Source organism: Solea solea, chromosome 21 (genome assembly GCF_958295425.1).
Source record: "Solea solea chromosome 21, fSolSol10.1, whole genome shotgun sequence".
Taxonomy (NCBI): domain Eukaryota; kingdom Metazoa; phylum Chordata; class Actinopteri; order Pleuronectiformes; family Soleidae; genus Solea; species Solea solea.
This window is the reverse complement of record NC_081154.1, coordinates 3,755,288-3,778,840: the sequence shown is the minus strand read 5'-3', so window position 1 is coordinate 3,778,840 and position 23,553 is coordinate 3,755,288. Positions and strand designations below refer to the sequence as shown.

At 42.0% G+C, this 23,553-nt stretch overlaps 2 protein-coding genes across 3 annotated transcripts; one reads left to right on the top strand and one right to left on the bottom strand.

Annotated features, from left to right (window-relative positions):
• The first annotated feature begins 486 nt into the window (after positions 1 to 486).
• Positions 487 to 11,599, top strand: tmem184ba (transmembrane protein 184ba). 2 transcript variants are annotated; one of them, XM_058621938.1, is made up of 10 exons: positions 487 to 846; positions 932 to 983; positions 3,066 to 3,333; positions 4,074 to 4,239; positions 7,286 to 7,376; positions 7,493 to 7,660; positions 8,138 to 8,307; positions 8,438 to 8,632; positions 9,456 to 9,488; positions 10,894 to 11,599. In XM_058621938.1, exons 3-10 carry the CDS (start codon positions 3,100 to 3,102, stop codon positions 11,118 to 11,120), a joined length of 1,284 nt encoding a protein of 427 aa, XP_058477921.1. In that variant the 5' UTR covers positions 487 to 846; positions 932 to 983; positions 3,066 to 3,099; the 3' UTR covers positions 11,121 to 11,599. The 2 variants fall into 2 exon arrangements, with proteins under 2 accessions (XP_058477921.1, XP_058477922.1); XM_058621939.1 differs by lacking the exon at positions 9,456 to 9,488.
• A 3,734-nt stretch (positions 11,600 to 15,333) lies between these two features.
• maff (v-maf avian musculoaponeurotic fibrosarcoma oncogene homolog F) lies at positions 15,334 to 22,929 on the bottom strand. The gene is made up of 3 exons (XM_058621046.1): positions 22,658 to 22,929; positions 18,388 to 18,485; positions 15,334 to 18,210 (listed from the first exon to the last, which is right to left on the bottom strand). The coding sequence occupies exons 1-3, from the start codon at positions 22,773 to 22,775 to the stop codon at positions 17,767 to 17,769; spliced, it is 660 nt and encodes a 219-aa protein (XP_058477029.1). The 5' UTR covers positions 22,776 to 22,929; the 3' UTR covers positions 15,334 to 17,766.
• Positions 22,930 to 23,553: the final 624 nt, after the last annotated feature.

Here is a 23,553-nt window from a genome sequence, read left to right as displayed (position 1 = left end):
GGTGCATTCTAAGGCTATGAAAGCCAAATTATTATTATTATTTTGTGATTATTCATACATACAAACATAATTGTTTTTTTCAATTCCTGCCAATAAAAAAATGGGTTAAAATATGGTATATCAAATCCCATTTAATGCAGAAAACAAATGATGTGCTTTGATGTAGTTTTGTATAATATTGTATCATATTTTAAAAGTGTTCCTTCAGCAGGATGGAACAAAACTGCCACACACAAAAAAGGAACAAATACAATTAACAAAAATAACAAAATACGACAATAAAGCTTAACATTTTAAATATAAACAGGTTAAAAGATAACCACAAAACCCATGTTATTATTTAATTTGTAATGACCCAGAATAGCCCCCGCGCATGCGTAGGACTCTGGTCAAACCACGCCCTAATTCTGTAATAGCCAACGTGTGATTGGCTGATGCGTGGCTCATCCTCGCGCACAGGGCGGGGCTACTATGATCGTCAGTTAATCGGGGATCGGGCACGGCGTGAAATCAGCGGAGGGAAACAGACGCAGTTACACGCACAGAGCGGAGAAAGACGGAGTTTTGTCTTCGAACTACACAGACACTGACTTTATATACAGTTAAACTGACAGACACGAGGACACGTGAGACTTTAAAGATGTTGTTTAACACGAGCGACAAACTTTAGCGGCTTGTTTTTCGCTGTCGTGGGTGACGGGGCAGTCTGCTGGAGACGACGGACACAACATGGATGTCCGGGGAGCAACGGTGCGCCTGTGAGGGAGAGAGTTCAAGTCGTTTCTGGAGTGATTTGCTTGTGGTTCGCAGCTGAGGTGGATTTTAAAGCAGTAACCACGTTATCCGGTGAGTCTAAGGTCTAAAAGACGTTTATATTTTTACTCAAGGCGGCCATTTACCAAGCTAATAAAAGTCTTTCTTTCAATTACAGGCGTTTAATTGTTGTTGGTGCCCCCCCCCCCCCCCCTTTTTAAAAAGAGAAGGTGAGTCTTATTTGAGTGTTATTTTCCATAATACTTAAACCTCAGAGGGAGCGATTAAATAGAGTTAAAAGCCTTGTTCATATCACGTAAAAGTAAATAGTCAAATGGGCAAAGTGAACGAACATCACTGTTGTTGTAGCTGTGATAAAGCCTGTTAGCATCACAATCACCTGTTATGAATTATAAACACTCCCTGTCTGCCTAAATCACTCCTTAACATCTGTTGCTTTGCTTTATTACCGACCCCCTGTCTTTTTCTCTGTGTGTGTGTGTGTGTGTGTGTGTGTGTGAGGGGGTGACCTCTTTTGCCTTTCAAATGAAACACACAGATGTCCCCTCGTCCCATCACTGCATCATTGCACTTTCACTGTGTGTGTGTGCTGATGCCTATGCTTCTTGTTGACATGTGGATCTGCTGATCCCCGGCAAACTAATACAAGTGACCTCTACACACACACACACACACACACACACACACACACACACACACTCACACACATTTTGTGCAGATATCTCAGTGAGGACTCACTCTCATAGACATAGACACATAGTCCATATCCTCATACCCCGGCCTTTACCTAAACCTAATTCTAACCCTAAATCCACGTCTTAACCCATTAACAGCCCTTTTAAGATGCGACAGAGAGTGACGACCTGCCAAAATGTTCTCACAAACATATACATGCAAGTACAGTTTCTCAAAAATTAGGTTCTGCCTCATTAGGACCAGGTTTTGGTCTTCATGTGGACTACTGGTCCTGGCAAGTGCTTATGCCATAAAAGGTCCTAAAGAGGGCACACACCTCATTCTTTTTCATTTGATCAAACTGCCAGATTCAATTACTTTTCATTAACATAATCAGTTTTGCGAAAGAAACTAAATTGGGGCTTGTGTGTGAGTGTATGAGGGAGTGAGGTGGGGCTGGTTGCACATAATGTCAGCCTGTCATCGTCTGCACTATTTGTTCTGTGTGCTGTGTGACTGTCAGTCAGTCGTCGTGCTACCTTGGTTACAAGACATAATAGGTGTCTCTGTCTTTGTTAGTTAGTCGCCATTTTTGGCACTTGTGCCCCCTCTTTTATGTTCATGTATTCCTGTGTTGGTGTCTGGCATCATTCGTGCACTGTTGCGCCCACCTCACCATGGTCCCTGTTCTACTGTCGCCCCCTCAAGCTCAGTCTAACGTGACGACCACTGTGTGTTCCTGTGTAAAAGAACAAACGCAGCCCGAGAACACGGCTGTGCTGATGTTAAGACACAGCTTATGTAACATGTCCTGAAGGCCACTTTCATGTCCGTTCGTCATCTTCAGGAGGACGCTGCATAGATCTGGCTGAAGGCTGCTCATTCACAGCTGACTCACTGGTCAAACAAACAAAACAAAAGATAATATCACATCACATCTGTTGCACAAACAGGGCTTTGTTGTAGAGACACAAGGACAAACAGATTTATGCCAAGGAACGAAAGACTCTCCTAATAAAATGTACACCTGCTGACTTCAGTCCATAGAGAAAATCAGCATTTTAAAATTTATTTTAAAGCTGCTGGTCTACTGCTGCCTCATTAGTTAATTTTGTGTCACCAAAATAGGGATTTTAAAGCCTTAAATTACAAAATAGCACTTGAACTTACTGATGGAGGCAGCAGAGAATGCTCACTTCCTGTGTGCTGTGATATAAAATCACTGATTTTCTCAATGGACTTTGGTGTGGGGGATTGTGTTGCTTACAAAGTGACAAGAATTTCAGTTTACGGTCAGAAAATGCTGTCTAATGACAAGTTAAGGTGATTGTAGCCTTAGGTAGGCTGTAGAATGTTTTAGCTGAGCCCTTTGCTAATTGGCTAAAATCAGTTTTACTTATGTCCTTGCTGGCAGCCATGTTTTTCACTTAAAAAAAACCTCTGGCTTCCTGTCACAGATTACGCAAAGCACTGATAACATTGAGTGTACGATCGACATTCCAAGTTAATTATTATTGCTGGAAAATGATGTTCATACTTACTGGATTGTGTCACTATCACTATCTCTGTTTGAGTTTCGAGTGGAAACCATGTGTGTACACATCTGTTCTCTCCAGCTGTTCCTGTGAAGCGCCTGCGCGTCACTTCCAGATGTTGAGGCTGTGGAGGAGAGACATGCCGCTCTCAGAGAGGCTGGGAGAGGACTCTCCTCTGGCCGCAGCCCCCGGTCTCCCGCCTACGGTGGCCCCGACGGGGCCCAACATTTCATGGCTCCCCGAAGCCCCGCTGCTGAACACAGAGAAGCCCATCTTCCTCATGACTCCTGCAGCACAAGCGGTGTCTGGCTTCTTCGTGTGGACCGCACTCATCCTCACCTGTCACCAGGTAACGACCTCAGCTTTGTGAGAGGAAATCCTCAAGTTTTTATTTCTCAGGTTCCAAATGATGTGTACTTGTATTTGTTACCGCTAAGCCCGTTTCACCTTGTCAGCACAGTAGTCCTCATGGAGACCAAAACCTAATCTCTGAGGTACTAGTTAGGTACAGGGCTAAGATTTGGGTCGTGGTTAGGCATTAAGTTGTTATTGTTATTGTTAAGGTTAGGGATAGATTTGTATAGACTGGTCAAGTGCAATGGAAGTCACTGCTTGTCCTTAAAAAGGATAATGCACGAATCTGTGTTTGTTGCTTAATGCATGGGTTAAAAACACACGCCTCCTCTCAGGCTCAGGCAAGGGCAGGGGTTGCATGGCAACATCCCTGAGCAGGTGTTTGTGACACTGAGCATGAATATGCACAAACACACACACACACACACACACACACACTGATGAAGGTAAAACATGGTCATGATGGATAAAATGGCCGGTTAGAAATCTGACTGGGATGCATACACTGCTTATTTTCCTCTCTGCACATTCCAGTGAGATTATGTTTGGTCAGTGACTCTGAAAGCAAAGAGACAAAATGTGTCATGAGCTGAATATCTTCAAATGTACGTAATGCAGCATTATGTACAATTATTATATCTTTATCTCCTTACAGAAGAGTTTTAACTGTTCGATCCAGACTTGCATTACAAAGCTGTGAAATATGTTCATTTTCTTCTTCTCTGTCTGTTCCAGATCTACATGCATCTCCGTTACTACAGCTCACCTCGGGAGCAGCGTCACATTGTGAGGATCCTCTTCATCGTGCCCATCTACGCCTTTGACTCCTGGCTCAGCCTCCTCTTCTTCACCAACGACCAGTACTACGTGTACTTTGACACCATCAGGGACTGCTACGAGGGTAAGGGCGCGCTTCTGACGCGGTCCCCCGCCCCCCCCCCCCCTGTGAACGCCAGTCTGTGACTTGCAGTTATGGTTCTAAAATGGGAGTCGTGCTGAAGCAGCGCAAAAATACTGGCACCAATGCCACTTGTTTTTGTTCCCACTGTTTGGTTCTTCTAGGGTAAATATTTGATGTCTCATAATGACCCACCTCAAATTTCCAGCTGATTTGCTGAAGCCCTTTTCGGTGAAGAGCTTGTCCATCCGTCCTGAAATAATAATAATTCCACCCACACAGTGAATTTTTATTTTAAAACATGCCCTCTCTCTTACTCTGAGCAGATTCCTGCCTATACTGCTGTTCATTGGACTCATGTTTTTGACTTGGAGGTTTGAAATGAGCCTTTATTGTTTTGTGATTTAATATTTTACTCTAACATTATAAATATCCCGGGCTTGCCTTTTGTTTTCCACACAGTTCGGATATCTTTTAATGGTTTAAAGATCCAGAATCTTAAATCACTGATGTCTTAGTGGAGCTACTGGTTGTGGCAGTGTTCTCCCACAGCTGAGGGCAATCAGCCTGACAGGGAGGTTATTAAGGCAGGTTGGGGATTTTCCTGCTCAGCTGGGTTTCTGTCACCAGAGGGTCCACACCTTCAGCCCAGTTTCTGTTTTGAACAATACTGAGTTGGTAGTGTTTTCTTGAAAATGCGTTTTCTCCTCTTAGTCGTGTATTTTCAAATCCCCCAATATAGTGACTCCTACTTCATCTATAGTAGTTTTAATCTTTAATCTTCAGCGGCTTGCTGTGCTGTTTGGTTCCACGGCCCATTTGTGCAAGGTTATGTAATTTTGTTAGTTTGCCAAACATGACCCCTGACCATGAGGTTTATTTTTGTTTCATATCTCTATATGAAAACCTGGATTTTAGCTTCTGTTGCTTATCTCTGTCAGGTCAGATGACACAGATTGCAACAGATGACGTCCAGTTCTTTGAATGTCTTGACTGCTCATGTGCTCATGATATCATGAGCGGCAGACGGTGGTGAGAGGCAGCTGACTGCCTCCGCTGCCTCTGTCTCCTCTGTCATTTGTGACGCTCTAGGTAGAAATAGACACCTCCCGCGTCGGCAAACCGATGATGTCACAGACGTCCAGATTCGGAGTGGAGGTTTGCTCCGTGCGTATGGCTCTGCTTTCGGCAGGCGGCGTCCTCAGTTTCAGTCGTCATCTCACTCCCTCAGACAGATGGCTCTCACCCGCTCTCTTGTCCTCCTCTTCTTTGCATCATCTTCCTCCCTCAGCTCCCTTTTTTCTCCTCACTTCCTGCCCTCCCTCTCTCCTCCTCCTTGCCCGCACATCATCGCTGAGGCCCTGCCTTGGATCCTTTCCTCAGCGAGGATGACCGACCTGTTGCATGGCAACTGGGCGCACAAATCTGTCCTCATTGACCAGAGTGGCTGCATCAGATAATGAGTTTTCCCTCAACTGAACTTGCTGCAAAGTTCCTATTCTCCTTTTTTTTTTCTTTTTCTTTTTTTATATGCAGCTACTGTATCACCGTGGCAACCAGGGAGCACGACAGGAGGTCCTTGGGGGGGGGGGGGGACGTGAGGGAGCAGTGTGTGAAAAACAGCTGAGACACAGAGACTCCACTCTGTACAGTGTCTTTTGTCAAATGGCATTCATGGCATCTTCTTACTTTGTATTGTCTCACAGGTGTATGACATCAGATAGGAGGCGCCTGTATTTGTTACCTCTTTAGGACCTTTTCTGCTATAAACCTGGCACCTGTAGTCCTTTTGTGGAGACTAAAACCTGGTCCTAATGAGAAATTAAGGGGTTATGGTTAAGGATAATTTGTTTAGTTTAATTAGTTTAGTAGATGCAGAGTCCTAAGTAGAATCATTGTGGAAATCTGTCTTTCGTCGTGCGTGTGTGGTTACGTCAGAGTAAGAAAAGCAGACAGTTTACATAACAGGTGTCGCTGCCTTAAGTCCACATCTACTGTAAGGTGCGTGTGTGTGTGTCTGTGGTGACATTAACACACACACATTCACACCCCCCTGACACATGCCTGGAGATACAGTTCATCCGAATTTTTACACCGTCTTTTGTTTCCTTGGTGAACTGATACACACCTGCCACAATCACCTTACATGCATTTGTTGCACAGACACGCCCTTCTTCTTGTGTGTGTGTGTGTGTGTGTGTGTGTGTGTGTGTGTGTGTGTGAGAGGGGGGAGGAAGTTCCTCGGGGGTTAACGGGATTAGCCTGGTTGTGTTTTTTTTCATGAGCTCCTCTCACTGCGGCGGTGCAGAGATGGAGATATAATCCGTTGGTCTCAGGAGACTGCCAGGTGAAAATCTGTCACACAGGGAAGGTGGTGTGTGAGTGTGGATGTGTAGTTTTCCTTCATTTTCCTCCATATTTATAACCTCAGTGTCCACTTGCACACAAAGACTTTGATTACTGTACTTAAAAGAACATTTGTCCCACTGTAAATCAGTGTTTTCCTAAGTTTTACACACACAAGAGCAAATATGTGAATCATGTTGTTAAGCCAACCATCATTTTTTTAAAAGGTGTACAGATAACAATATTAACTTAAAGGCTGGATGAAAGTGTATTTGGCGACCAATAAGTAATCCTCAGTTTTGCAGAGTATCCAAAAAAGTAAAGTGCAGACTCAAATATGTGTATATGTTTGATTTGCTGCATGTTACCTTTTTTCTTTTTTTCTTAAAAGGCAGCACTGCATGAGTAACCTAAACTGTTTATGTTTCCTTGCATAAACAAATCCGACAAGAGGAATGAGAAATGTTTTGTCTTGGTGACTCACGCGGCTGTGTTTTTATTTAGTTTGTGGTTGAAGCCGTTTACGAGTGTGCCTTTTTAATATTTAAAACATTACTAATAACGAAAAGGCTAACACACGGTGAAATGTTATTTGTAGGTATGTAACAGTGCAACAAAAAAGCATATTTATTGTTAAACAAACTGAAATAATTCCTGTCATAACAAAGAAGCTCTTCCTCTCTGTGTGTTTTCCCCCCACCAGCGTTTGTGATTTACAACTTCCTCAGTCTGTGTTATGAGTATCTCGGAGGAGAGAGCGCCATCATGGCTGAGATCAGAGGGAAACCCATCGAGTAAGTGTCTTTATATATACAGCATATTCATTATGTCTGCCCTGTCCTGGTGCATACCAGTGAAACTACAACACTGTTGACTGACGTCACAATCTTGTCTTCGTCCCGTGCGTCAGGTCCAGCTGTTTGTACGGCACCTGCTGCCTGAGGGGGAAGGCCTACTCCATCGGCTTCCTGCGGTTCTGCAAACAGGCCACGCTGCAGTTCTGCGTGGTCAAACCGCTCATGGCCATCATCACCGTAGTGCTGCAGGCCTACGGCAAATACAAGGACGGAGACTTCGAGTAAGCGATGCGACCAGGGACCTGGAGTTTTAGCTTAAGGCGAGGGCTGCCGTGAAAGCCTACTATGCAGCGAAGAAGAGTGGCTTTACTTACGTAAGGCGTTGAGTGATGCTTTTCTGTCGCCCAATCGGCTCACTGTTGGGTGTGGAGCTGATCTAGCTCCACCTGTACCGTACAAACAAAATGCAACGGTTATTTTGGTACTACTACTACCATGTACCCTACCAAACCCAACTGTTGCACTCGGTGGAAACACGGCTATAAATCTGATGCATAAATCAATAAAGAAGGGGGAGGAGGTGCTAGAGATTACTCTTTTTAATTTTTTAGACTGATTGCATGTACCAGACTGGCTCTAATCTTTTCAGTTTAGAGTTTAATCTCTTAATAGACCTGCAAAAGTAGATAATAAGAGAAGAAAAAAAAAACCACATTCTACTGGTGTATAAATAATATTATTGTTGTCTTTGTCCACAGTGTTTCCAGCGGTTACTTGTACGTGACCATCGTCTGCAACGTCTCAGTCAGCTTGTCCCTCTATGCTCTGTTCCTCTTCTACTTTGCTGGGAGGGAGCTGCTCAGGCCATACAGCCCCATGCTCAAGTTCCTCATGGTCAAGTCGGTCATCTTTCTCTCCTTCTGGCAGGGTAACACAACCACAACTGCTCACTAATGCTACTGCTAATAAATGTGCCGCAAAGTCCTGTAAGGAAAGGTTGTTTTTTTTTGTTTTCTTAAAAAATCTACATTAATTTACGTCTTGTCAATTGTGCTCAGGCATGTTGCTGGCCATCCTGGAAAAGTGCGGCGCCATCCCTCAGATTAACGTGCTGGAGGTGTCAGTTGGAGAGGGAACCGTCGCCGCTGGTTACCAGAACTTCATCATCTGCATCGAGATGTTCTTTGCTGCGCTGGCTCTGCGACACGCGTTCACGTACAGAGTCTACATGGAAAAGAGTCTGGACTCACAAGGTGAGGAGACGGAGGAACGAGTAGATTTATCCTTTTTGAAATGAGTGGCTTCAACAAACAACCAAACATCCATCACCTCTTTAATTTCTCTTGAACATCTTCTTATACTTTATTCTGGACGATTTGTAGAAAATATCCAAATCTTCCAATGATTTTAGTGGCAGTTATTGCAGTTTGATTTGTGGTATAATTGTTTTAAGTCAAGTTGGGCTGCAACTAACACTCGATAAATCTGTCGGATTATTTTCTCAATTCATTAGTTAGTTGTTTGGTCCGTAAAGTGTTCCCAAACCTCAAAGTGATGATTTTCTTCTTTCTTGTTTTGTCCACAAACACAATGATACAGTTTTAATGATTTCTTTGTTAACTGTAGCAATGAAACAAGAAAATATTCACATTTATACTCACATTGATTTACTTGATTATCAAACAGACTATTAGTCATTGCAACAGGATTTATGTGTATATGTTTCAAGCGCCGTGTATAAAATGAAGTTGTCGTTCTTGGAAAATGTCTGGTTTTCCAATACAAAATAATCTACTTTGTAACAGAAATGGTAACGTCATAGTCAGAAGAAGTGTTTGCTTAAAAAACATTTCAAACTTTGCCCTAATGGAAGGATTAGAACTTGTATGTATAACATTTGTTACACAGAGCAGTTAAACTGCAGCCTTTGTGATTTGCTGCTTTTGCGGTTTTGATTGCGTCGCCCTCCTCTTCATCTTCTTCCCGTTTCCCTGACACACGACGTGCGGTGTGTTCTTCTCCCGTTTCTCCGTCACTCCTCATTTCTCTCTTCTCTCCTCCTGCTGCGTCATGAAGGACCTGCTAACCTAACTACGTACGGAGAGTTTGGTAGGTCAGACACGTCAAAGACGATATCTTCTCCTCATTTTTCACACACTGTGTTTTTATCCTCTGTGATGTGTTTGATTACTTTGTGTTTTTGAAAGTGTGGTTTGGTTACTTCTTTTTATTGCACTCCATCATTCCCACACTTTTCCCTCTGTTATTCCGCTGCTTCTCATCTCACTGTGAACCCTGTTCCCTCTCTTTAAATCCCCTCTCCTGTCCCTGTGCAATTCTGTCCTTTCCCATAATTTCTCTTCTCCTTTTGTCCTGCTGTTGAACGTTCTAAATCACAGATGCCTCACTCCTCTCTGCCTATTTGCTGTCCCCTTTTCCTCTCCCAGTCTTTTTTTCTCCCCCCTCCTTTAAATCATCCTCTCGCCACTCTGCTCTTTTCTCATACGTCTTTATTTATTCCTCCTTTTTGTCTTTCACACATTCCCTTCCTTCATCCATGTGATTCCACCCATAAATCCACCCTTTTCTTTTCTCTAAAGTCACCTCTCCAACTCCATTAAAGGTCCAGTGTGTAACATTTATGGCACTTTTCCATTATACAGTTCTAGCACTACTTGGTTTGGTATCAGTCACGTTGTTTTCCGTTACTATAGTACCTCCTCAAGGTGGGCGGAGTCATCACAGCCAGCCCGTGACGTTGTTTTTTTATGCGACACAAACTAGTGACGTGCAAAGCAGTTGTTTTCGTTGTTACTGAATCATTAGAATCAGTTCATTAGACACCAGACTCCTCTGTTAAATATTGAGATTGTAGACATTTCCTTTGCTGAATGTTGGAGATTAACTCGTTTTCAGGATTTTTCTAGTCATTTTAACTGATCTACAGTTCAGGATTGTTCGGTTTGATTCTTGTGTCTGACGTCGCGCTCATGACTCTACCAGTGACGATACTCAGTGGCCGGCAGTTTGTCAACGTCATGTTTTAGTATAACTCAGCTCACGTGGAACCTCGTCAGAGCAGGTACTTAAAAAAAAAAAAAAAAAAAGTACCAGGTACTATCGCTAATGGAAAAGCAGGGAAGTGTATAATGGAAAAGCACCATTAGAAGGGTTTGTAATCATCCATCCATCTTCTTCCACTTTATCCTCCACATGAGGGTCGTGGTACACCCTGGATGGGTCACCAGTCCATCACAGGGGGACACAAAGAGACAAACAACTGTCCAGTCTCACACTCCAATTTACCTGATCCCCGTATTTTATGTTTTTGGACGGTGGGAGGAAGCTGGAGAAAACCCCCCCCCCTTCACACAGGAACAACCAGAGGACTCCTCTGGTTGTTTCAGTCCATTAGATGTCACTAATTCTTACACACTGGACCCTGACTCTTTCTTCCTCCTTATTTCCTGCTCACTCACTCACTCACTCACACTCTCTCTTGTCTTGTTTCCAGGCCGCCGCGCCCCCATGAAGAGCATCTCCAGCAGCCTGAAGGAGACCATGAACCCGGGCGACATGGTCCAGGACGCCATCCACAACTTCTCGCCGGCCTACCAGCAGTACACGCAGCAGCCGATGGAGCAGGGCGTGCCGCCGCCCGTCTCCCGCTCCCTCAGCGTCGCTGGGGCCCGCGGTGACACAGAGAAGACCCTGCTGCTCAGCTCCGACGACGAATTTTAACTTCTCAGAAACCATGGACGGTCCTTTAGTCCTCCTGTGCAGCTGGTTCTCAGAAATATGTGACGCACTATATAGAGAGTTGTTAGTTTGTTTTGTTTCTTGTTTTTGAGACCATTTTTTTTATGAATGCGAGGACCTGGTTGTGTACATATTTGTGTACCCACACCTCCCCCCTGTGAGTGTTTTATTTTTATTTGGTTGGAACACTCTGAACTCATTTAGTGTTTAAACCACAGGGCCAGACAACAAACAGGGGGTGTTTTCAATGTTTTCTTCAGTCAAACATGTTTGTTTTTCAGCTTCCTCTCAGACCCCTCCATGAAAAATCATGAAAAGTCTATTTAGAATCTTTTTTTTATTTAAAATTTAAAAATGTTATTTTTATTGAAGATTTAAATAGTTTTTTTTGTCGAACAATGAAAATAATATTTTAGATATTGATAAGTTGAAATATATATATATGTGTATATGTGTGTGTGTGTGTGTATGTGTATGTATATATATGTATATGTATATATATATATGTATGTATATATATATATATGTATGTATATATATGTATGTATATATATATATGTATGTATATATATATGTATATATATATATGTATATATGTATATATATATATATATATATATATATATATATATATATATATATATATATATATATATATATATATATATGTATATGTATATATTAATGTGCTTCAAACAGAAGTTGTTTTCATAGTTTAATTATAAGTGAACTGTTTTCAAATAATCCAGATTATTCTTTACTGTGTTTTACTGAGTGATTCCAAGAGGAAAAACACAGTGAGTGAGACAAACATGTGGATCAATGTTGTTATTGATATTAGTGTTACAGTGCGAGGCAGAGCAGATTATAGATTATACAGTGGGCAGGATTACACTGGTGTAACTGGGGCGTTTCTTTGAACGTCGGGGGAGGGATTAAAGCCCCAGACGGTCGAGCTCTGTGGGCGACAATGTAGGTTAACAGGACTGAGGGGAAAAGGAATATAGGTTAGGGATAATACACATGTTTTTTTATAGGCGTGTGACTCTGTGGTGCATTCCTCGTGCTGTAAACAAAGATGGAATCACGCCAGGGTTTTGTTCTGTCATATGAGTCACAGTAACGGCGGGCGGGGGGCACATGACGGAACAATGTAGTCGAACAGGAAGTTCTTCAATCACAGATGCTACACGTGCTGATGTAGCTGCTGGACGCAAAGCAATGTCACGACTTTCTGTGTTTCTACAACAGTCGCACGTCCAATCACATGATCTGTGCTGAACAATTTAGTACTAACATTTCAATGCTTAAAAAATGCACATTTCTCCTTTGTTAATAATTGCAAATTTGGCCAAATAAAATTTCAGGTCATCTTTGACATTTGACCTCTTTCACTTCTCAGCCTGTGACATTTCAGTATTTTAAGGGTTTTAGCTCGAGGGAACTTAAAGGGTCCAGTGTGTAAAATGTAAGTGACATTATTTATTCCTTTAGCAAACAGTGAAGATTAAATAATTGTTGCTTTTCATGTCGACCTTGTTTCTGCAGTAGCCCACAGTGGACAAACTTAACCATCTTTTGAGGTGTTTTGATGCTCAATTTTACACACTGCCTTTTTAAAGTCTTCAGCTTAACTTACATTTTGTTTTGCACAGTTTACACATGTTATTATGAGATAAGGGTTCATTTAAAAGCTATGAAAATAATCACAAACTGGATACAAGCGCCTCATTCTCCTCCCGATCTGATCTGTTTCTCTTTTCTTTTTTTTCTTCTATTATTTATTTATTTAACGTCACCGCAGTAGAGAGTTATTTTTGACTCATAATTGGAGGTCTTGAGTCATATGAGTGAGTCATACCGAGGCTCAAGACGCCGCCGACGATGTGTTTACTGTAACTCTGCTGCCGTTCTTAAATATCAACACCAGGGGGCTGTGTGGAGCAAACATGAACACACTCACTGTGAGCTTTGTGCATGTTTTGACAGAGGAGAAAGTGGTTTCTCTTCATCATCACAGGCCTCAGACAGTGGCAGTGGTTCTGTTTTTTATTTTTAAAATCTGCTTTAAACTATACTTGTTTTAAATAAGAGGGTCAGTGTCAGACGTTTACAGCCTGTTTGTAGTGTGACAAACTGAACTCTGACCTGATTAAACACATAGGATTCACCCTCTTTGTGCATCTGTTCAAGTTAGTTAAGACATTTTTCCCCTCTGCACTTTCTTTTTAAAGTTATTACTGTTGTATTTTCAGCTGCTGAAATCAGGTTTAGAACACGTTGAATGCCAACAGTTCACTCCCTTCAGTGTCCACGTCTTTGTCATTCATCACGTTCTCATCATGTGAAAATGCTTTTGTTGTAAATACAGATGTAAGCCGCTGCCTTCAGGAGCAGTCATAGCAGCGTCATGTCGAAATAGTTGCGTACAATGCAAAGAACAGGAGAAACAGACTTAGTTTTGTATTTCTACTGCCTTTCATTTTATGTTTTTTTATGTTATTATAATTTCCTAGTTCTTTGTATATTTTAAAGCTGCTCATTTAAAGCTACTATGTCAAGTATAATGGATAAATATTGGAAGAAATAAATCACATTTAGTCTGGTAACACTGGTGTTTCGTTACTAATGTTGTATATGTGACTATATATCAAGTATACATGTGTATATATAATGGCTGGATTACATTGTGAAAACAAAACACTTAAACTTGCTTTTAGCTTGTGAACCTGCATCCACAAAAAAAATCATGTGCTTTCCTCGTACTATACTTAAGTTGATGAGTAATTTGTGTAATTTAATAATTGTGTTGCATTATGGGAAAAGAAAAATTAGATGGCACGTGTTGCTAATTATTGGCACGTCCCAGGCTGTAATAAGTTAACACACAAAATCTACTTTGCATGTAGTATATTGAAAATAAAAAAGGTTTTGTTTATCTAAAAGCATGGTGGCATCCTGACATAAACCTGGCATTTAAAGGGTTAAAATGAATGAATTTATATTTGACGTCAATAATTAGGTCAGATGTAGGTGAAAAGAAATCAGCTTGATGAAAGTAGAATATGATCATGTTAAAAACATTTTTGCTTGTTTTTAAGAAGCATTTTTTTGTCCTTAGAGGTACGAGTGTGACTAATATTCGATCCAAAAAGGTTAGAACTGTTGCATTGTAATATTATAATATACACATGTAGGTCACATGGCCACAGCTGAGACTCAGAGCAGAACAGTGAGTCAGCTGATGATGTTAAAAAAGTTCATGTGAGGATTTTTAGGATTTCATTGCCTGTAAAAGAATTGGGAAAAATAATTGTCGCTTGTAAAAAAAAAAAAATACACAGCTTGTTTCCATTTTAAACTGAACTTTTAGAGTTTTATCTCCTGATCGGCAGCAATGACTTGCACATAACGACACATCCTCTTCCTCTCTGTGGTCCATGTGTGCGTGTGTGCTTCAACCTCGCCCCCCCCCCCCCCCCCTTAAATCTAACCGATAGATCACCAGCACGCCATTTTATGTACAATATGTACAACATTTATTATAATTAATATTTAAAATAGACAATGTACTTAAATTTTCACAATAGAAAAAATACAAGTAATAAATACAAAGACCATTTTTTGTTTTGCAGGTTATTACAAAACATCCAGCACAAATTTGACAAAAACGGGACACAGTTAAAATATTGAGAATAAATGCGTTGCCACACTGATATTCATATCGCTAAATATATGCCTCGTATCTTAAAAGGAGTTATTTCGTCGACGCGGTCTAACCGTCGTCACGACGCCTGCTCTACAAGTGATATTGCTCGCTATTCAGTGGCCAGGACTCCGCGGACTCCGTGGAGGTTTTTCAAGTGAATAAAACGCCACCGACTTTCCAGCTTCTTCTTCCCAAATCCAATCACCGACTTCCTTCACACCATCGACCGACAACTCCTCAACCTCCTCATCACCGTCTTTAAACTTTCCCCACACAAACAACATAAACACCATCATAGAAAAATAAAATCCCTCCAAGAATCCACTGTGACAGGCCGGAAACATACAAACGGAGCAAAAATAACACACACGCACACACAAAGAAATAAAAATCATCATACAGCAATATGGCCATTGGCTTTGAGCATATTTCTACGCAGCTAATAATTAACATTTTCTTTTTTTTGCCAAAAAAAAAAAGTAATCACCGTCGCCACACAACACAATTATTATTAGACATGAGAATATCCTCAGACTAGTCGTAATAAGTAAGTACTTCTGGGGAGAAAACGGACAGAACATCACAGCACTCGTTAGCTTGTCTTTCAATAATATCTAACCTTTAAATACAAATAAAATATAGAATATATCTCTTGATAAATGTCACTCAAACATTTTCGTCTCTCAGCGGCACGTACAAATGTGTACAAATAATAATAATAAGAAGAAGAAGAACACGGCGGGGAATGTTTGCAGAGGATTTGCATCGTTGTTTTGTTTTCGTTTTCGAGGGTAATACCGACCAGACGCGCGCTTTTTTTGGCAAAATGACCAACATCTGTTGTCAGGGAGACGACACAAATAAAAAGAAGAGCAACATGGGGGGGCACAAGAGACTGCAGCGACGTTCAGGGATCATCGTGAAACAGGTAGTGGACAGAAAGTGAACGTGTGGACATGAGCAGGTAAGAAGAGGCGATTTCAGTCTGTTTTTTTACACCGTTTTCCTCGCGTAGCTTTTGCATTTTTCAGAAACTCAGACACACACACACACACCGAAGGCACTGCAGTAATGTGGATAACACGTACACACGAGCAGTAGAAAACGACGTTCTCCTCCGAGAACAGATCAGGAAGAGAAACACAAAAGAAGAGATTTCACAGAATGCAAAAAGTGATGATTCATGAATGCAGCGTTTCTCAAGCCTTTTTTTGTCCCTGGAGTGTGTGACTGTAACGTCCGTATGCGGGTCAGGTGAATCTGAGTGTGACACACTGCTGACTCTTGTTTTGTTAGACTGTAAGACTTTAAATTTAGAGTCTCTGGGAATCTCCCCCCCAATGATCCTTGTCTGGACGTCAAGTGACACCGAGGTTGAGAAACTCTGCATTCGTGACAAAGTTGGACACTTTCTTACAGGGTGACGGAAAACGCATGACCGCCCCCCCCTCCTCCCAAAGTTGATATCAGCCCCTGTCATACTTTCCTTGTCCGCGTGTATCTGCGCAAAAGTGGCGACCGATTGTGACGTCAACGATGAGAATAAGCTGTGGAGCCGGGCGACACCAGCTGTAATAATTAATAATTACCATTCTTCCCTCTAAACAGTAACAACATTGAAAAAAGTGCCATTAAAGAAGACTTGAAACTGGCGATTAAGACCGTGAACTCGTCAAGAAAATGTTAGAAAAGGTTGTAAATCAAGTTAAACGTAGGCTCATTTTTGCCGTAGACTTCCATTCAAAGTCCATGTCACATTTCTTATATACAGACAGTTCCTACGCGGACGTTGGACGAGAACTTCCAGTTTGTTCTGTTTCGCCGTTGTTTTGGTCAAACGAGGAGACCGACACATGTACAACTAAGAGTTAAAAGAATACAAATGACAGGAAAACTACAGGCGAGACATCGCCTCCTAGTGGAATGGAATGCAAAAATCGCATTTTATTACGAATTTATTACGCATTTTATTACGAAATCGAACGCGATTCCCTGCAGACGCCGAACTCGGAAAGTATGACTCGGGGGGGGCCCCAAAAAAGAGCAGCTAATAACTTTAAACTTACAACTGCACCAGGAACGTGGAGCTGAATTAAGCAGCACATAGTGCACACGTCAGCTCTACTAACTCCTGGCACTTCGCTGTTGGTCAGGTGTCACAAACTGAAGCGGGTGGTGGGGCGGAGGGTGAGGTGGGGGGTGAGGTGGGGAGAGACGTCCTGGTCTTTTGGTAGCACAATCAAAGAGAGAGCACCAGTGTCACGGCTGGATTTGTTGAAGCAGTGGTGACGTACAGTAACTCTGGGGGTGGGGGGGGGGGTCTGGTTTTTTTGTTGGTCTGGCTTCAGCCGGAGTCCAGTTAGTCAGTGTGTGGCCCTCCCGTGCAGATCGGGGAATGAGGGTGAGGGGGGTGATGTGCATGTAAGTGTGTGTGTGTGTGTGTGTGTGAGTGAGAGAGAGAGTGTCAGTGGTCGGCGCCTCGTTCACATTACACCTGCTGCCTTGTTCTTTAACATACCTGTAAACTTTTGGAGTTCTCTAAACAAACACACTTCAGTACGTTTCAGTCAGCAAAGCTGCAGTGTTATAAAAATAGCTTCGAGTACAAGGACACTTGTACTTGTCCTAGATGGGTTTTTTTTTTTTCAGCTGTTACTATGGAGAAGCGAAGCGTAGCTGTTTGTGCGGTGACATGACACGCTGCTCTGTCAACACAGGGTTCAGTGACACTTGCATATAATAATGTGAACGAGGTGTGATGCAAACAAGATTTTTTCCTACTAATTTTCCTATTGTCTTCCTGTTCTCCAGCATGTGTGTGTGTGTCTGTAGGTGTGTCTCTGTGTGTGTGTTTGCATTGCAGGTTGTGCACCTCCTCCCCCCCCTCCTGCCCCTTGAGTCTGGTTCCAGCAGCTCCTTCTAGGACGGCTCGTGTTCTCTCTGTGGCTGAGGCTGTGGTGGACTCTTGACTATGGTGATGACTGAGGCGGTGTTGAGGCGCGGGGCTGTAGCGAGCAGGTTGCCGCCGCCGGCTTCCAGACCCCTGGCGAATCTCTGCAGGGCTGCCAGACGTGCGCCGAGGCCCTCCAGCTCTTTCCTCATGCCGGCGTTCTCGGCGCCGAGCCTCTCCACCTCCCGCTGGAGCTCCATCTTCTGCTGCTCCAGCGCCTCCCGCTGCGAGACACGCTTGACCCGGCAGCTGGCGGCGTAGCCCCGGTTCTTCAAGGTGCGACGCCGCTGCTTCAGCTTCTGGATCTCCTCACGGGCCAAACCACGCAGGTGGAGGTTCAGCTCCCGGACCGTGAGGGACATGAGCTCGTTGTCGGACAGGTAGGGCACATTCTCGCCACACTCCTGTTTCACCTGAAAGGACGAGGGAAAGAGGACAGAAACGAGGGAAAGACGTCGACAAATGACATTAAAAGAACAGCTGAACTGGGAGGAGATCAAAACTTGGTAAAAAATAGCCCAAGGCTATTAAACATGACTCATTCTTCCAGAAATAATAAAACTGGGAATTATTTCTGGCTTGTGTGTTACCTTCAGGGCTTTGCTGCTTCTCTCTGTCGTCATGATCCAAGTTCCAACCGTCTTCGGTCTTTTATTCCACCAAGCACCAGTCGGCACAGATAGACACTCTGGAGGCACAAAAGCGGGACACACAAAACAAGGTACATTATAGTCACATGTGACTCCAGAGTTTGTGCTGTTTTGGTTCATATCTGGCCCTGACATTTACCATCCGCTCACAAGACCAGCCAGTCATGCACGATAAAGAAAAGGAGAACCCACAATTCAGTCATGCTTCTCCAAACGCGCTCTCTCATTAAAAGCTCTGTGGCCTGATATGAAAGGAAGAGGAGGTTTTGAAAGTGACATGCCTTTTTTTCTGTTAGCTGGAATAGCGAGGAGGAAGTTATCATGTGTCTGCCCTTTGGTTGCTCAAAGCAGGTGTCCCAACCAATTCCCTCCACACTTCCTCTCGTCAACACAATACCAACGGCTCAAAGCTTTCATTGTGAAGAAAAAAAAAAGGGGGGGGGGGGGTTTAAATCTGTCTCCTAGTTAAACTTTGAAAATTGCTGTGTGCATAAGTTTAGACATTTTAAAGTGAGGTCAAAGTTAACATAATCAGCATTATATACATATATATATTATATATGCATTACATTATTAATTGTATGATTATTGTATATAATACTCTTATACGTTGTGTGTATACAATACAATAATATACACTTATTGTATATTGTATACAATAAGTGTGTCAACCTGTGCTCTCTGTGTGTATTTTTCTGGCATAATCACTGACCTTTTTAGGACCAAAACCTGGTCCTATCGCGGCAGAATCTAATTCCTGAGGAAGTGGTTAAGTTCTGGGGTAGTCTTTGACTCAAAACCATCGGTGTGTGGACAATTTCCCCTTGTGGGGACTTTTCTTTTTGAGGGTTAAAACTTGGTTTTGGTTTTATGTTTGTAGTTATATAGTTTATAGTATAGTTATATTATACAATTATATATTGTATACGCAAACCTTTTACATTCAAGATGTCTTCATTATCATTTCTTGTGCACTACCTGTAATAGTAAATATAGTAAATATGTCCACTAAAATAAAATAAACATAAATTCTGAGAACAGTGGCTTCTACAGACAGAGGTTGGTGTTTAAAGTGACCCACTTTGGTTGTTAACACATCGTGAACTCTTTTATCTTTAACCGTAATCTTTTCGTCGTTTAACCGTTTGTTTTCTTTAGTAATATTGCAAAATTGTGAATTTATTTCTGTCAAATGGTGGAATATTTGGCATTTTCAAAAGGAATGATTTGACAGATTTTCAACAGATTCGTCCCATATAATAGCACGGTTCTGATTTTTCATAATCCCTCTTCTTACCTCTCCTATTTCTCTTATTTTTAAAAGCTAAAGTGAACCCAAGTCATACGTGTAGCATTAAGAAATGCTCTCACATTCTTCTCACCGGAGTGTTTCACACACACACACACACTCTACAGGGACTTCCTGCACTCCTCTTAAGGTCAGCTCACAAATGTTGTTGTGTGGGATTAAAGTCCAACCTCTATGTGGGCCAGCGTGAATTGTTTTTTTTCTCCCTCCCTCGTCACATCTTGGTTGATTTGGTTGTGGTTTTTCAGAGCACTGTTATGTTGAGAAAATGACTGTGCATTTGAGCTTGTGTCTGTGTTCCCCTTGGTTCCTTTTACCTGTACGTTAGTGAGGACACTCATTTGAATGATTCCCCCTACGCCCCTTACCCTTATCTTAACCACCACGTCTAGACCCTAACCTTTAACCTAAACCTGGGTTTGTGTCAAATTTGTCATCACAGACTACTTCAGATTTTAACTACTTCCTCAGAAATTAGATTCTGCTGCATTAGGACCCGGTTTTGGTCCTTAAAAGGCAACAAATACAAGCACACACACACATATACAGAGAGCACAGGTCGACACACTCCCATAGCGTGTTGTATTGTGTTGGCCGTGCAGCTGAAACATCTCCTGACATTAATATTTAAGCTGAACAAGTTCATCCTTGACATCATTAAACCACAGGTGTTTTCCCACAGCGCATGTGAGGGGGTCACGGTGTTTACTGCAGCCTGGGTCTTTCCTTTCTTTTTAGAGTGAGTGGGTCTTTCATGTCTTCACACCATAACCCAGAGCAGCACAAGTGTGGAAAAAAAACACATCTTTTTTTTTTTAACTATATTACACGATACCACAAATGTGTAGAGTGACAGAATTTAAAAACAAATGGCTCTGTGGTTGATTTTGGGCTTTTGTAAGATTAGAACTATCGTTTTTTAAGAAATGGGAGGATTTCAGTGACATTCAACACCTTTCTTGACCCCAGTGATTCTTTCAAAAATACAAATTAGAGGAAGGACACACGCTGTGTACAATATGCTTTCAAAGCAGTATGTGAGAGTAACCTGCGGGGGAAATCCACTGCCGTCATCACCTTTGAGTTTTAATTAAATACATATCAATTATTTAAGATAATTATAAGGTGGCTTTTTGCCAACAGTCTGCAGTTATTATACCTCTATAAATCAGGTCTTTTTATAGTCTCTTTGTTTTTGCCCTGATTTGATGTAATCAAAGTCATCTTTAAAGACTGTGTTTTGTTTGTGGCATGAATCTGAAAGATATGAAAAGCATGCACGGACACAGTAACCTACATTACAAGTGGATCTAAAGGCAAGATTTGTTTTGCTGATCCCAGCAAATACTGGAGGGAACAGATATACACCACGCAGACAGGAGGAGGAACCACTCAGGCAAAAAAAGGAGGGACTGAAGTTATAGAATAACAGATTTCCTCTTACAGTGTTTCATTATGAGTGTAAAAGCAAAACCCCAAACTAGACATGGGACAAAATGAAAATTTCCTGTTGTGATTGTCCTTTCTAAAATAACATGAAAACGGGAAGCAGTCATTGAGCTTTTGGAAAAAGTGTAATAATACTTACGGAAGAAAACTGATGACCCGACAAAAAAAATAGGACTGAAGACTTCTAAATAAATGTCTAATTGAGATTATTTTGACTCAATTGTTAGTGCAATATGATTTGTGATATGATTCAGAGGGAATGGTAAGTTTTACTGAATTATTCTCATTTTGATTTGAATAACAGATTTAAAATGATTACAAGGATTTTTTTCTTCAGTCTGTAGAATATGATGTGTATAGGTCAGAAGCATATTTAATCTAAAATGGTAATTCGACACACATTTTGGCTTTAAGATATATATATTTTTAATCACAATGTGGGATATAAATCTTATATTGCCACATCACTGATTCAAGCTTAAGTTCATAACAGTGGAACTAGCTTTGAGAGCACATTAGGCCTGAAGCGTCAGCACAGACAGGTGCTGACCCATAAACAGTTAATGCAGCAGTGGTCATAATGGTTTGTAGTTTTTCTGAAAATAACCATATTTCCCGAAACGCGTGGGAACTTGGGATGGTTAGCAGCAGGGACAGTGGCTGTTCAGGCAGCCGCCTCACTTTCGTCAAGTCAGGGTGATTCAGCAATAATAACCGCTTACTCAGACTGCCAGTCAGTCCACAAGCCTGGAAAACCAACCGTGACCGCGTCTTTTTCCCCGTGTTTGTTTTTCTGCCTGTCTAAACGGCACACATTATCCTCGCTTGTACTTTACTATAAATAACACTTAAGAGCTTATTAAGTAACGCAACAAGTGAACGCAGCTCTGCCAAACCCCAAAAATACAACCACCAAAGGTGTTTAGCGTTAAACGGCTTTGTTCATGTGCGATTTAATAAGACATATTGAACTAAAAAACAATATCCACTGCTTACAAACTATGTATTAACGTCAGGACATCCAGAATCCACCCTTGTCCTTATAGGGAGACACCGCTGCTGCTGCTATAGTAAACAGCCATCACGAGTGCCCTCGACATCCATTTTAGTAAGGCTTTTAAAGGATCCTTTTAAAATTCCATTCACCCGCGAGACTACATAAGGAAGTGAGGGTATAACGTGGCTGTGGAAATGACACCAGTGTGACTTTAATGAGAGCAGCGGAGCCCAAATATCCGCATCATCTCAAACATGCTAGTAACAGCTAGCAGCTAGCATCAACGGTCAGCGGCGAGCTAAAGGAGATCAGAAGAGATTAAAAGAGCTGAGTAACAGCTGCCTGCTCGCTTTTAGTCGGGGAAACCAGTACCATACTCACCCACGGCCTCGAATAAGCCATCGCTGAATGTTTATTAAAGGCAATAGAGTAGAAATAAATGATGGTTCACGTACCTGCTGTGTCGAAGCGACTCCGGCGACAAAATGTCAGTCCGCCTTTTCCCGGAATTACTCCGCCGCCGCCGCTGCTGCTGCTGCTGTTCTCTCTCTGAGGTTGGATTCTTTCATTCATAAAAAAAAAAAAAAACACACAAGCGACAATGACGTCAGGTCTAAAGAATGAGGGCGGCGCTAACCCCGCCCCCGCGGCGTACTCCGGGAGGATGTAAACAAGGAATCCCTACATCCCAGAACTTTTCCATGACCAACCGCCGCCGACCAACTCTCCCCCCGCCGCCGTTCCCAGAACAGCAGCTTCCCAGGAAAACGATCAGTCGGTGGTGAAAGTCTGTTGGGTCACACGTTACAGACGCGACGCCATGTCAGCAGAATCCAACTTTAACAACAACAACAGATAGATAGATAGATAGATAGATAGATAGATAGACAGACAGATACATAAATAGATAGAGAGAGAGAGAATAAAGAATATTACAAAGATACAAACAGCTTTACAAGACAATCAAGTTATATAATAAAACAGTTAAAACATAGAATAAAATGCAACTTAATATAGTAATACAACTATACATTCTCATGTAACAGTAGGGACATAGATGTTTTTTAAAGAAGTAAATTCATGATCTTTTTCACTGCTGCATCAGCAAAACAATGCTGTTCAATATGTCTCCTTTTCTCAGAAAATAAGACATTTATGTTGTATTTATGCATAATACGTCTTCTTTATTTGGTACATTTTAATCTTGTCCTTGTCTTCTCCAGCTTGTCTGGGTCGTGGAGGCAGGAGCTTCCTGACACTCCTCTCCCAGGCTACTTCCACCAGTTCCTCTGAGATTCCCCGAGACACTCCCAGGCCAGCCAAGAGACATAATCCAGCTCTAGCTTGTTTA